Consider the following 16454-nt stretch of genomic DNA (forward strand, 5'->3'; position numbering starts at 1 on the left):
ATTTACAAAATATTATTTTTAGGGGTATTATCTCTCTAAGAACTGACTAGAGCAAAACAACACAACAATATGCCTAAAGCCATCCTGAAGGATTCCTGCAAACAATATTTCATAATTTTGATCAAGTTTCTGTGATTGGAAACAGATGTTAAACGCATTTGAAAATGTCACAGTATTTATCAAAGTGCAAGAATTGTCCACAACATTTGCATGTCCACAGTAAAAGGAAAGGGCAAATAAACTTCTTTCAATATGGGTCATTAGTTTATGAGAGTTTACATGGAAAGCAAAACACAATAGAAAGTGTCACAATAATCATACAATGGGAATATCTCCCTAAAAGCTCATAGGACAGAACGTACTGACAAGTTTTCACCATATAGGGATATGGAGTCTTTTGTTGGTCTCTTCGATCACAGTGGCCCTATTCACAATCTTAAAAAGCATTTTTTTAAATCCCAAATGACAGCCAAACATTACAAATTGAGGATGTTGCGTATAAATGTTAAATAAAATTCTAATCATTGGTGTCTGAAATTTCAAGTGGACAAGGAAGTGTGTTAGATGGAAGGAAATAAGGATATTTACAGAAAGACATCAAGTAGGACAGAAACACTTATCGGGGACATTCATTTTAGAAACATGCAAACTCAGTTCCATCAATGTTAGAATTCAGAAGGACAGACAAAGCTGAAACTATATATGCCCCTTTATAATTAAAGCTAACACACACAAATATTATGTACAAACAAACAAAGTAACAAATCTTATATCTTACAACTTACACAATTCCGGTAAGCTTAAAATATGATAAGCCTACGTCAATCAAAGAGGCTGTGCTTGCCAAAGCCTGCATTTAAACAGATGCATCATGAGCAAACAGATGCATCATGATTAAATGTCTCACTGTACTTTTCTAACATATTTTGTCCACTTGTTCTTGAAAAAAGCTTAATGTCCAAGTTTAAACCATATTTTGTTCTTGTGCACTGGACACCACCATAACTCCCGAATTTCTCACCATATTCTGTCCACTTGATGCCCGCATGTTGGCACTGCTTTATGAGCTCCAGTTGCGCCAGGAAGGGACCCCTGCATTGGTACCTGTCCTCCAGCCCACTGCGGCACGACTCTATGAAGCTGAGAGCATTCTCAAGTGTGTTGTCGACCTCTACTTCGCTGATAAAAGCAGGAAATAATAACTCCATTGACCTCTTGATACTCTTCAATCACATGTACATTTTTCCAATTATAGAGTTATATTTCAGCAGCCGCATATATACTTTTCCCAAAACGTTTTTTTTCTCCAAACAACTGCCTAAAATTCCTAAAGGTTTTTCCCTCCCCAAACCAACAAAAAAACAAGAAACCGTCGGAGACAGGTGATGCTTCCCAAAGTTTTTTTTTGTCACAATATTGCACTATATATTCAGATAAAAGGAAACGCCTAGAAGTTGGGAGGACAAGAATTGCACTCTATGTACAGTTAATGGAAAATTTCAAAGGGCCATAACTCTGTGAACAAGAAACCGTCATAGACGGGTGATGCTCCCCAAAGTTTTTTTTGTCACAATATTGCACTATATATTCAGATAAAAGGAAACGTCTAGAAGTTGGGAGAACAAGAATTGCACTATATGTACAGTTAATGGAAAATTTCAAAGGGGCATAACTCTGTGAACAAGAAACCGTCGGAGACGGGTGATGCTCCCCAAAGGTTTTTTTGGTCACAATATTGCACTATATATTCAGATAAAAGGAAACGTCTTGAGGGCACAGTAGTTGGGGGGACAAGAATTTTTTATAGAAAATTTCAAAGGGCCATAACTCTGTGAAAAATCATACGACCAGAACCTGCTGATAATATGCACATCTCCTCTTGGTAGTGAAGCTTCCCATTAAGTTTCATTGAATTCCGGTCATTAGTTGCTGAGAAATAGCCCGCACAAAAATTTTGCACGGACGGACAGACAGACAGACGCACACACGGACAGACGAAGCGGCGACTATATTATTTTGGGGGAGCATAAAAATCATCCCACCAGAACCGGCTGATAATATGCACATCTCCTCTTGGTAGTGAAGCTTCCCATAAAGTTAAATTGAATTCCGGTCATTAATTGCTGAGAAATAGCCCGGACAAATATTGTGCAGAGACGGACGGACACACGCACGGACAGACAAAGCGGCAACTATATGCTCCCCCCCAATTTTTTTTGGGGGAGCATGAAAAAAAATAAAAAAATTGTTTTACTAAACATTGAGATTTTATAATTCATTTGATATTTTCAAATCTACTGGTATGGACCCATGTCCAATACCCAAAAAGGTATTAAAAACAAGGGCTGTTTGTAAATAATGCATGCCCCCCATATGGGCTGTCAGTTGTAGTGGCAGCCATTGTGTGAATACGTTTGTTGTCCCTGTGACCTTGACCTTTGACCAGTGATCTGAAAATAAATAGGGGTCATCTGCCAGTCATGATCAATGTACCTATGAAGTTTCATGATCCTAGGCCTAAGCGTTCTTCAGTTATCATCTGGAAACCATCTGGTGGACGGACCTACTGACGGACCAACCGACATGTGCAAAACAATATACCCCCTCTTCTTCGAAGGGGGGTATAAACAAGAGCTGTCAGAGGACAGCGCGCTCAACTATTCGAGTGCTTGACAGTATAACGTAAGCCATAATGGGGAAATTGTTGATATTCAATAATTTATTAGACAATCTTTCAAAAATAAAAAAATAAAAATAAAAAATATTTTTTTTTATGGGGGGGGGGAGGTTGGGGGGTAGGAGGGGGGGGGGGGGGGGGGGTGATAGGCGGGTATAATGTGGGGTGGGGTAAGTGTTGTTTTGTCAAAGTAATAATAAAATGTGATCATGAATAAAGAAGTTATGGCAATTTAAGCAAAATGTTCAATTATCTAAGTGTAAAAGGGGCCATATTTATGTCAAAATGCTTGATACAGTGGTCTGCTATTGTTTATAGGTTGGGGTCATGTTGGTAAACAAGTATGCAAAAAATAAAAGCAATATGTCAAAGGATATAGGAAATATTTGGGGTAGTACGCAAAGTTTAACATAGATTTATCAATAATATGCATATTCTAAGTATAAAAGGGGCAATAATTCTGTCAAAATGCTTGATACAGGTGTATGCTCTTGTTTATAGGTTGGGGTCATGATGGTAAACAAGTATGCAAAATATGAAAGCAAGATGTCAAGGCACATTGAAAATATTTGGGGTAGTACGCAAACTTTAACATTTGCTGCATATTCTAAGTGGAAAAGGGGCCATAATTATGACAAAATGCTTGATAGAGTTGTCTGGTCTTGTTTATAGGTTGGGGTCATGTTGGTAAACAAGTATGCAAAATATAAAAGCACTATGTCAAAGGATATAGGAAATATTTGGGGTAGTACGCAAAGTTTAACATAGCTTTATCAATAATATGCTTATTCTAAGTATAAAAGGGGCAATAATTCTGTCAAAATGCTTGATACAGTTGTATGCTCTTGTTTATAGGTTGGGGTCATGATGGTAAACAAGTATGCAAAATATGAAAGCAATATGTCAAGGGACATTGAAAATATTTGGGGTAGTACGCAAACTTTAACATTTGCTGCATATTCTAAGTGGAAAAGGGGCCATAATTATGACAAAATGCTTGATAGAGTTGTCTGCTCTTGTTTATAGGTTGCGGTCATGTTGGTAAACAATTATGCAAAATATGAAAGCAATATGTCAAGGGACAATGAAAATAATTGGGGTAGTACGAAAACTTCAACATTTGCACGCTAACGGCACTGAACGCCGACGTGAGTAGGATAGCTCCACTATATATATTTGATATATGATAGTCCAGCTTAAAAGCACTGAAGGGGTAATACCACTAAGAACATATTATTGCAATATCAAATTAATACACATCAAATCCCACTACAAACGATCACAAGCAGACAGAACATGTGGATAGATTTAAGCTTCTGTAACAGTTAATATGTAGAAAATGGGTACACAGTCTTGAATCAAATAAGATTTTAATAACTTTCAAATAGTGGTAAATCTGTTGACCCAGGGTTCCCAGCTTTTGGTGTGAAAAAATTCCCTGATTTGTCACTGATTTTTCCCTGATTGAAAATAAAAATTCCAGGATCATAATTTCGACCTATTTCTTGTTTTAAACACCCCCAATAAATATATATAGGTGCATCACAGCTGCTATATAAACAGAGAAAAAGAGAGAAAGAAGTAGGTATTTACTAATACATGTAGTACACTATGCTATATGTATACTACAAAGCCACCATAGCCAAACAGATGAATTATTGCTGTTTTAAAAATATGGACTTTTCGACACAAGTAAAAAAAGTCTGACCAAACAAAATTCCCTGATTTTTCCCTGATTTAATGAACTTTTCTCAAATTTTCCCTGACCAGATAAAGTGAAAGCCTTTTTCCAGATTTTCCCTGATTTCCAGGTTGGCTGGGAACCCTGTGACCTCAAATTTACACTTGACTAACTTCTTGTAATAATATTGAGAATCAACACTGACCACCATGACTGGGCATTTGAAAGATATAACAAGAGTTCCGCGGTCGGAGATGACCGCATTGAAGCCGGATTTTTGATTTAAATGACAGGAAAGTACCTTTCGTGTTTTTGTCAATGCAATACTTAAATTACTGAAATATTGTTCAAAGGTCAAAATGAAATGTAAGTACTTTTCAAGGCATGAGCAAACCTTGTGTTATGTTTTGAATGCATGCATATACATGAACAACAATAACATTTAAGGTCACAAATATGAACTTGAATTGACAATTAGGAAAGTTTGATCTCAATTTTTTTATTAGCAAATTAGTAACATATTGTTTGAAGTTTCCATCAATTTCATTATCAAATGTAAGAAAATAAACTTAGATGAAATAATACAAGCATACCAAAGTTATAACATGGAATAAGAACTTTAACATTTTTACCTACCAAAGTTATAAGAACTTTAACATTTTTACATTCAAGGTCACAGTGACCTTGACCTTAGAATGAATGACCTTGAAATGACCAGTGGTCATCTAAGTGTGCTTGCAAACCTTCATGTCAAGTTTGAAGACTCTATGTCCAAGCATACCAAAGTTATAACAATTTTAACATTTTAACATTTAAGGTCACAGTGACCTTGACCTTCAAATGAATGACATTGAAATGACCAGTGGTCATCTTCTAGTACTGGCCAATCTTTATTTCAAGTTTGAAGACTCTAGGTACAAGCATACCAAAGTTATAACATGAAATAAGAACTTTAACATTTTTACATTCAAGGTCACAGTGACCTTGACCTTCAAATGAATGACCTTGAAATGTCCAGTGGTTACTTACTAGTTCTGGCCAACCTTCATGTCAAGTTTCAAGACTCTAGGTCCAAGCATACCAAAGTTATAACAACTTTAACATTTTTACATTCAAGGTCACAGTGACCTTGACCTTCAAATGAATGACCTTGAAATGTCCAGTGGTTACTTACTAGTTCTGGCCAACCTTCATGTCAAGTTTCAAGACTCTAGGTCCAAGCATACCAAAGTTATAACAACTTTAACATTTTTATATTGAAGGTCACAGTGACCTTCACCTTCAAATGAATGACCTTGAAATGACCAGTGGTCATCTGTTAATCCTGGCCAACCTTCATGTCAAGTTTGAAGACTCTAGGTCCAAGCATACCAAAGTTATACCATGAAATAAGAACTTTAACATTTTTACATTCAAGGTCACAGTGACCTTGACCTTCAAATGAATGACCTTGAAATGACCAGTGGTTACTAACTAGTTATGGCCAACCTTCATGTCAAGTTTCAAGACTCTAGGTCCAAGCATACCAAAGTTATAACAACTTTAACATTTTTTATATTGAAGGTCACAGTGACCTTGACCTTCAAATGAATGACCTTGAAATGACCAGTGGTCATCTGTTAATCCTGGCCAACCTTCATGTCAAGTTTGAAGACTCTAGGTCCAAGCATACCAAAGTTATACCATGAAATAAGAACTTTAACATTTTCGAGCACGCCGCCACCCCGCCCGCCCGACAACATCAATCTATAAGCCGAGATTTTTTCGAAAAAAATCCGGCTAAAAATTTTGATTGAGTAATAAAAATCATACACAATTTCATCCATGGTTTATTTCTAGTATTGTCTTAAATAAGTTTCCTTATTCCTCCCTTAAAACTAGTTCCGGTTAGCATATGTGTCAAAAAGGATGATACGCTCTGAAAGCTATCAAGGGACAAATTATAAATGTAGCCTTAGATTCAACATACTGGCTGCAATATTTCTAAACAGGCCAGGCATCAAAAGTAGAAAATATGAATGCTATGTTACCTGTTCACCATAATATCCAAGTCTTTTGTAGATCTTGAAAGTTCAATTGTGGAGCGTATGTACTCCTTCCACCAACCAATATGATCTGGACTGAAAATAGGCAAATATATGCAAGCCCCTGATTAATTCTGTCAAATTGAATAACTGTCAGTGAATTTAGTAATTTAAAAATATTAACTGTATGCTTTTTTAGGGTTATGATTCTCACCTTTGATATATATACACCCATGAAGATTCATATTGATATCTTGTATAGTTTCTGAGATATAGCCCTTACAACATTTTTTGACAGACAGAAGAACAGACAGAAAATGCCAATTCAATATCCCTTTGCCTCTGGTGGGGGATAATAAAAACAGATTAAATATTTATAAATAGGTTATTTGAAATTAACAGTACAATACACCTTTTAAGACTTATCAGAACAATTTGTCCTCTGAATCACTAGTAAACTTTGTTAAGTGATTCGGATACAAGCATTGGACAGACAAGCAGTAGACATACAAGATTTTTATGTTTATAAGTTTATACTTCTTGCAGAGCAGTTGCTTGTATGCTGTGTTGGATTTCTGCCAGTTCTTCAATCGGGTAAACAGCTCTGCCATCTTTGTCTCCTTAAAGTCCAACTCACTCATGAGTTTAGCTGAAACAAAACAAACAAGTAAAGGCCAACAGATAAGGTTTGTTCTATCATTTTTACTATATTTGAATTTTGACAGAAAACATATTGCCATAAAAAATCTATTAGGCAGAAAACAATTATGTAAATGGAAAAACGAATTGCATATGATTCTTTGTCGTTTTAGTTTAACCATATCCTCTTTACCATGTATAATTTGAATTTTGACCATTAGTGGGGCCTTCAAGTTTTCAGTAAGTTTATATAGACATAGATTTGAGGTGGTGTTGATACAAAAAGTAAAATGTAAGAGAAAATATCTGCTATTGCGGACAGGTTACTAAACTTTCATTAATGGTGTGCACCCTCAATATTTTACAATTTTTCCCCAACCTGAACTGTCGAGAAAAGACCTCATGAATAGTATATTATTAGATTTAATAACGCAGGTAGTGACAGATTCTGGAATATTTGGCTCAAAACACCACAGTAATTCCATGTTTGAACAAGAGATGTGTTTGTTAGAAACACAATGCCCCCTATTGCGCCGCTTTGAAATAAAATTTCAATATATCATTTGGCGGGTTTAGAAATAATCTCCCTTTTAAAGCTTATTACTTCCCTTGGATTGTATTTGTTTACTTTTGACCTTGAAGGATGACCATGACCTTCCACCACTCAAAATGTGCAGCTTCATGAGATACACAAACATGCCAAATATCAAGTTGCTATCTTCAATATATGCAAAAGTTATCGCAAAACTTTAGCCAAGGTTAAAGTTTTGGGACAGAATGACAAACAGACAGGCCAAAAACAATATGCCCCTGATCATTCGATCCATGGGCATAAAAACTAATAACATCATGACTTCCACTGGTTTGTCATTGATGGGGAGGGTTTGGAAATATGAGTGTGCTCTGAGACTCAAAAGTAGGAGTGTTGAAACTGGTTGAGACAAAATGACTAATCATCATCCATTTGTCAATATACAATTAATACATATATTGACATACAACCATTGACACTGTAAATTTATAATGACAGAAAAAGTATTGCTGAGAATTATCAATACCTAAATTGAAGTGCTCATCTGATCCAGAAATATATTATGCAAGTTTTTAATAAATTGTAATAAAACTAATTGACTAATTGCTTTTAGGAAAAAAAACTCATTGTCACAAAAAGCTTGTAATGAAAACTTATTCACAAAAAATCTTATCCATTGCCCTGCAAGTATGACCATGATGGCTCTAAATCGCTCACATGAGTTCAAAGTACACATCTTGTCAAAGACTTGAGCCGCTGACCAAGTCTATGACCCAATCTGACCCAGATTGAAAAATATGACAAAGATACAAGCTTGGCTTAGAGATTGTCAAGATAAACATGCAGACCAAATATCATCAATATTGAGTACTAAGGCGTCTACAAAGATAACAAGGTTCTTCGTACATTTTAATTGATGAGCTATTTTTTGATGCACTTGACCCATGATGTTTGAACTTGTATAAGATATTGTCACACTAAACTTCTGACATAGTTTCATGAAGTATGAGTAAGAAGCAGTGACCTTTCCCTCTTTAATATATGGAAATTTTAACATACAGCAATTCCTAATTACTTAAAATATAGCGTCTCGACTGGTCACCAAATTATTTTATGCTGCTACCCTCAAATGGTGCATACATCATTATTCTGTTGTCATCAACAGATTTTATGCTGCTACCCACAAATGGTGCATACATTATTATTCTGTTGTCATCTACAGATTTTATGCTGCTACCCACAAATGGTGCATACATTATTATTCTGTTGTCATCTAAAGATTTTATGCTGCTACCCACAAATGGTGCATACAGTATGATTCTGTTGTCATCTACAGATTTGATGCTGCTACCCTCAAATGGCGCATACATCATTTTCCTGTTGTCATCAACAGATTTTATGCTACTACCCACACATGTTGCATACATTATTATTCTGTTGTCATCAACAGATTTTATGCTGTTACCCACACATGTTGCATACATTATTATTATGTTGTCATCAACATATTTTATGCTACCACCCACACATGTTGCATACATTATTATTCTGCTGTCACAAAATTATTTGTGCTGCCATCCACACATGTTGCATATGATTGCCATCATTATTCTACAAATGCAATTGTAGTTTTAACCAATAATAAGTGTAAGTCCATGTCAAGGTCAAAATGATATCAGGTGATGTGGAAGTGTTGATCTTGTTCAAACACAACATCCATGCAAGTACATGTATTGAAGTTTGAGTGATGTTAAACAAAACATGGCATTTTTAATTAACATAGTGCTGACAAATAGACATGCAAATGGCTAGATGTTTCCGAGTACTTAGAAAACTGCCTTTAAAAACACTTGACAGATGGTATCAGTGGCATGAACAATATTAAACATAAAAACAAAAATCACCTGCGAGAGGTCCCTGTAAAACTTCCAATGCTTCTTCATATTTTTCAGAGTGTTCTAGAATAATTAAATACATCTGCACCTCTGAAATATATCATTTACACGCTGTTATAAATAAGAATAAACAGTGATATCATTTAAAACAAGCAAATTCGTTGAATTGATATCCCCCGCCAATATGCTTCTGGACACAAAAGTGTTATATTTGACACTCAAAAAAAGCATTTTTTCAAGATACAAAGGGCCATAACTCCATTATTATCGGATGGTGTACAATGCCATTTGGCATGCATCATCCTCTTATCCATATATATACTCATACCAAGTTTCAATGAAATCGGCCAAAGCACTTTCAAGATATGGCTCCAGACACACAAAAAAAGTATTTTTTCAAGATACAAAGGGCCATAACTCTGTTATTAACAGATGGTGTACAATGCCATTTGGCGTGCATTATCCTCTAATCCATATATATACCCATATCAAGTTTCAATGAAATCCGCCAAAGTACTTCCAAGATATGGTTCCGGACGGACGGAAAGACGGACGGAAGGACAGACGGACAACACCAAAACAATATCCCTCCGCCTAAGACGGGGGATAACAACTGAAATTGGTAACCATTCTAAAACTGTTGGGTATGAAACACTTCCATGGCAGAAATAACAAAAAATCCTAAAAACAACAGTATTTGGTATAGCTCTTCATTCAAAGTTCTAACTTAATCTGACCAATTCACAAAACAAAATTAAATAGGTTATGGATCAGCATACATAAAATTCACAAAGAAGTGCCAAATGAAGGTTTCATTTCATGCTGTACTACAAATGTGTTAGGAACCTTTTTACCTGCTTCTGCTTCAATCTTGTCTTCATCAACAAACTTCTTTGTCATCCTTTCGGCCAGTGGAAGGAACATCTTCTTTGCCAAGTCAGGTGAATTTTGAGCCTTATATAAAACAATCAATGTTGTATGTTAATTAAGCCATGACCAGCCATTATATGAGCCGCGTCATGCGAAAATGTGGTCTATGTAAATTGCCCTAGGTGGCCAGCGTAGCCCCAAACCAGCAAAAAAGGTAGCTCCTGACCACACTGCACAGATGTGAAGGCTGGAATGGAACTTACATGTACTTGCAGCATATCAAATAAGACCCATGTTCACATTACACACATTATACAAATAGTATTTTCAAGAGTATAAGATGTAACTTCTATCCTGATAAAATATACCTGCATCTTATATTCCTCTACATCTCATTTGTGAACACACTTTGATTTTTTGAAAAATGATAATTGGCTTATTGCATGATCCATTGATCATGCTTCTACCAATGCAAAAGTTCACAATATGTTGGTCATCATTCATTTCTAAATCAAATCTTGCACAGTAATATAAAGATTGGGTCTGAATTATTACATTTTATTACTTATACCATTTCATGACACCACATCACATAGTAATCAAGGTTTGAACATGATTAGCAGGTTTTTTACTTGTGGTGTTGACTGAAATGTTTTGTCATAGGTACTAACATGTGTGAATGCATAATTAAGACTTTTTCATTATCATTTATCATATGGGGATATTTCCTTATAGAGTATATTCTGATGGTTAAACGCACATGGCTTGAATTAAGAAAATAACAACTAGATGCAACTACTGACCAAGTTTGGTAAAGATCGGATGAATACAATTTGAATAAGAGTCCGGACAAAGTGGCGCTGTTGAAAATGGACTAATTGACCCTATGACCTAGTTTTTTACCTGGCATGACCCATATTCGAACTTGGCCTAGATATCAACTAGATGCAACTACTGACCAAGTTTGGTGAAGATAAGATTTATACAATTTGAATTAGAGTCCGGACAAAGTAAAATGCACTAATTGACCCTTTGACCTAGTTTTTGACCCAGCATGACCCATATTCGGACTTGACCTAGATATCAACTAGATGCAACTACTGACCAAGTTTGGTGAAGATCGGATGAATACAATTTGAATTAGAGTCCGGACAAAGTGGCGCCGTTGAAAATGCACTAATTGACCCTATGACCTAGTTTTTAACCCGGCATGACCCATATTCGAACTTGGCCTATATATCAACTAGATGCAACTGCTGACCAAGTTTGGTGAAGATCGGATGAATACAATTTGAAATAGAGTCCGGACAAAGTGGCCCCTTTGAAAATGCACTTATTGACCCTATGACCTAGTTTTTGACCCGGCATGACCCATATTCGAACTTGGCCTAGATATCAACTAGATGCAACTGCTGACCAAGTTTGGTGAAGATCGGATGAATACAATTTGAATTAGAGTCCGGACAAAGTGATGCCTTCCGCCCGCCGCCCGCCGCCCGCCCGCCCGCCCGCCAAGGGGTTTCACATAATACGTCCCGTATTTTATACAGGCGTATAAAAATTAGAAAGTGTCAAATATACTGATGTAACAGTCAGAAAATTATGGTATGTATATATTATTGAGAATCAGATGTTTTGCATCATATTTTATTTATATAAATAGTTAAAATATTTAAAAAGGATACATGTGTCTGTATTTATAGTCAGGTAATGTCAGAGAGAACTAAAGTTCTCATGGATAATATGACAAAAAAAGATATTAACACAGTTCCGTATTTGCACATGAAACTGTACAACAACATTGTGCTTCATTAAAACAACAAAAACAAGAGCACCGCCTGGCGGGTGCAGACCGCTCATCTATTTTTCTTTTTAAAGGTGTAGGGACCTATCTCAATTTCAATCACAAAGGAGGGAGGGGTGGAGTGGAGAGGGGTGTATAGTGTGGGGGTGTGGTCGTTCATAACATTATCTTCCAAAAGTGCAAAAAAAAAATGCAAATTTTTTTTTTTTTTTTTTTTTTTGGGGGGGGGATTCTTGGGTGGGATGGTTGCACGGTATTTCAAAAATAAAATAATAAAAATAAATATTTGTGTTTCCAAACCATGTTTGAAAAAAACAAGAGATGTGTTGGTGAGAAACATAAAGCCCCACTATTGCGCCGCTTTGAAAAAAAAGTTTTTTGTTTTTTTTACCTTTGACCTTGAAGGATGACCTTGACCTTGAACTTTCACCACTCAAAATGTGCAGCTTCATGGGAACGCCGCTTTGAAATTATTTTTTTTTTACCTTTGACCATGAAGGATGACCTTGACCTTGAAGGATGACCTTGACCTTGAACTTCCCCCACTCAAAATGTGCAGCTTCTTGAAAACGCCACTTTGAATTATAATTTTTTTGACCTTGAAGGATGACCTTGACCATGAACTTCCACCACTCAAAATGTGCAGCTTCATGATAACGCCGCTTTGAATTTTTTTTTGACCTTTGACCTTGACCTTGAAGGATGACCTTGACCTTCCACCACTCAAAATGTGCAGCTTCATGAGAACGCCGCTTTGAATTTATTTCATTTTTTGACCTTGAAGGATGACCTTGACCTTGAACTTCCACCACTCAAAATGTGCAGCTTCATGAGATACACATGCATGCCAAAAATATCAAGTTGCTATCTTCAAAATTAAAAAAAGTTATGGCCAATGTTAAAGTTTTCAGACAGAGAGACACCATATCAGGGCTTTTTTTCCTGACTTTGTGAAGCGGCCCCGGCCCCTCACTTTGTTAAAAAATGAGTCGCGAACTTGTCAAAATTGTGAAAAATTGAGTCGCGAACTTTTCAAAATTGTGAAAAATTGAGTCGCGAACTTCTTAAAATTGTGAAAAAACGAGTCGCGAACTTCTTAAAATTGTGAAATTTAAAGTTCAATGCATTAGCATAGCTAAAGCATGTTAAACACTTGAATATTATCAAAATTTCCTTAAATAATGCAATAAAGGCATATTTTCCTTCTATGAATACTGTATTTGATACAATAACAACACATATACATACATCTGATTTGCAAAAAATTATTTATGTACCAAATGCAACTAAAATACCTGGTCCCAACAATTCTTAACCACAGGAATAACATTTATAAACATAGAACATTTCAAGGGCACATAACTCAGACATGTTCTGGACTTTACAGCTTTAGAACTCTGTTCTTTTCACTCTTGAAAATGTCAATAATTCTCTCAACATCTGAAGAGGAAAATTCCTTCTTCATGATAATTTTCATGTTCTGTGAGCCTGACCCTCGCCAGTGCATGATGATCTCCCTGGGAGGTTGTCATTTGATCTGAAACATTAGGTATACATTGAAAAACAGTACTTTTGTAAGAAATGTAAACAAGTTATTTTATTTTTCACATTTTTTCACAAAGCATAAATAGACTACATACAAAGTTTGAATCATGAATATGTGTCATGAATATGCATTTAAATGAAAAATATATATATGAAAAAACCACATTATTACATGTACTTTAACCAAGATTTCCAATCGTAAACAGATACGAATAACAAGTCTCGGTCATCAATACTAGGGGACGTTTTGACTAGGGGCCGTTTTGACTAGCTAGCATCAATACACAAGCCGCGGCAGATACTTTCACTTTTATCAAATGACTTTCCTTATAATGTTATCAATGTGCATGTTTCAAATCTTACCCTTCTGTAGAAAGCTTTTGTTTCTTTACTGTTATCCCTAATTTAAATAAATCGGGATTATTTTGCCTTTTTTTTAAATTTTCTTCGTGTAGTAGAGACCGTTCAGTGTCGCCATTTTTTATAGTGACGTTGCTAGGCAGAGCTTTTACTATTTACGCCGGTTTCACCGGTTACACAACACTTTAAAATCGATTAAAACAAGCAAACATCGTTAACGCGAGTCGACAATTTTTCGCGAATTCGGAATTAAAAAACGAGGTTATGAAACTTATATTTCTGTTCCAAAATGGCCGTTTTTGACAGTTTTGAGCACAAAAAGTCCGTTTTTCCCGATTTAAAACGGCCGTTTTTGTAAATATTCACGGCCATGTCAGGTTTGTGAATTGGCCGTGTCAAAATTGTGAAATGTCCGTCCACGGCCAATCGCAAAGAAGGAAAAAAAGCCCTGCATATATTTGACATTTGACCTTGAAGGATGACCTTGACCTTAACCTTTCACCACTCAAAATGTTCAGCTCCATGAGATACACATGCATGCCAAATATCAAGTTGCTATCTTCAATATTGAAAAAGTTATGGACAATGTTTAAGTTTTCGGACGGACAGACGCCATAAATTTGACATTTGACCTTGAAGAATGACCTTGACCTTTCACCACTCAAAATGTGCAGCACCATGAGATACACATGCATGCCAAATATCAAGTTGCTATCTTCAATAGTGAAAAAGTTATGGCCAATGTAAAAGTTTTTTTCGGACGGACCAATAGACTGACTGACATACTGACGGACAGTTCAACTGCTATATGCCACCCTACCGGGGGAATAAAAATTATTTTATTTATAGTGTGAGGGTGTGGTGGTCATTCATTAGATGATCTTTTAAAAAAAAAATGGGGGGGATTGAGGGGGGGGGGGGCCGGTTTCGGGGGGACGTGGGGGATGGTTTGGGTGGAGTCAATTGTGGTATATCAGGTAAGAGTTGTTTTGTCAAAGTATCAATCAAATCTAATCATAAATAAAGAAGTTATGGCAATTTTAGCAAAATTTAATAATTTGACCTTGAGAGTCAAGGTCATTCAAAGGTCAAGGTAAAATTCATCTTGCCAGGTACAGTACCCTCATGATAGCATGAAAGTATTTGAAGTTTGAAAGCCATAGCCTTGATACTTTAGAAGTAAAGTGGATCTAAACGCAAAATGTAACCATATATTCAAAATTACTTAGTCAAAAAAGGGCCATAATTCCGTAAAATGGACAACCAGAGTTATGCAACTTGTCCTTTACTGTCCCCTTATGATAGTTTGCGAGTGTTCCAAGTATGAAAGCAATATCTATGATACTTTAGGGGTAAAGTAGACCAAAACACAAAACTTAACCAAATTTTCAAGTATAAAGGGCCCATAATTCTGTCAAAATGCCAGTCAGAGTTACATAAATTTGCATGCACAGTCCCCTTACAACAGTTAGTAAGTGTTGCAAGTATGAAAGCAATAGCTTTGATACTTTAGGAAAAAAGTGGACCTAAACAAAAAAACTTAACCAAATTTTCAATTTTCTTAGTATAAACAGGGCACATAATTCTGTCAAAATGTCAGTCAGAGTTTCACAACACAGTCCCCTTATGATAGTTAGTAAGTGTTGCAAGTATGAAAGCAATAGCTTTGATACTTAAAGAATAAAATGGACCTAAACACAAAACTTAACCAAAATTTTCAATTTTCTAAGTATAAAAAGGGCACATAATTCTGTCAAAATGCAAGCCAGAGTTATCTTTGCCTGCCCAGTCCCTCATGATAGTAAGTAAGTGTACCAAGTTTGAATGCAATAGCATTGATACTTTATGAGAAAAGTGGACCTAAACTCAAATCTTAACCGGGCGCCAACACCAAGGTGATGACAATAGCTCATAATTTTTTTTCAAAAAATAGATGAGCATATAAAATGCCACAAGCATGAATCAGTCAAACCAAGCCAAAAAGATCATTAGACATTGCAAGTTACAACATTTTTGCTGATAATATGCAATATAACTGCAAAGGATTGAAATTACCCGGAGGACTATCTGCCTCTTCAGGTTTTTTTTTCCTTCTTTGTGACCCGTCGAAAAACAGCCCTTTCCCCTCGGTTTTTTTTTCCTCACAGCAGGAAAATTTTCCCTAAGAATTCATTCCCCCCCCCCCCCCCAATTTTTTTTTTTTTTTAAACCTTTAAATATATAAGTTAACCTGATCCAGTGTAGAAAATGGAAAAAATATTGCATATTAAATGACATATTGCCTTAAATTTGCTTGAAAAACAGTAAAATACGTTAAATTGATTATTTAAGGCATTCCTTATTTTCCCCAAAATCTGGCGTTTCGCGCGATTTTTCCCCCAAAATCTGGCTTTTCGCGCGATTTTTTCTCTTAAAAAAGGCAAGGCC

General features: G+C 35.9%; 1 protein-coding gene across 1 annotated transcript in view; it reads right to left on the bottom strand.

The window, feature by feature from the left end:
* Positions 1 to 16454, bottom strand: part of LOC127853742 (N-alpha-acetyltransferase 25, NatB auxiliary subunit-like) — a 96417-nt gene that overhangs the window by 66901 nt on the left and 13062 nt on the right. The window contains exons 5-9 of the mRNA XM_052388489.1: positions 10303 to 10402; positions 9458 to 9538; positions 6920 to 7031; positions 6389 to 6478; positions 1022 to 1179 (exon numbers count right to left, since the gene is read on the bottom strand). Of these exons, the coding sequence (XP_052244449.1) occupies positions 1022 to 1179; positions 6389 to 6478; positions 6920 to 7031; positions 9458 to 9538; positions 10303 to 10402 (541 nt within the window). The remainder of the gene's footprint in view (positions 1 to 1021; positions 1180 to 6388; positions 6479 to 6919; positions 7032 to 9457; positions 9539 to 10302; positions 10403 to 16454) is intronic.

The sequence above is a fragment of the Dreissena polymorpha genome, chromosome 1, assembly GCF_020536995.1.
Source record: "Dreissena polymorpha isolate Duluth1 chromosome 1, UMN_Dpol_1.0, whole genome shotgun sequence".
NCBI lineage: Eukaryota > Metazoa > Mollusca > Bivalvia > Myida > Dreissenidae > Dreissena > Dreissena polymorpha.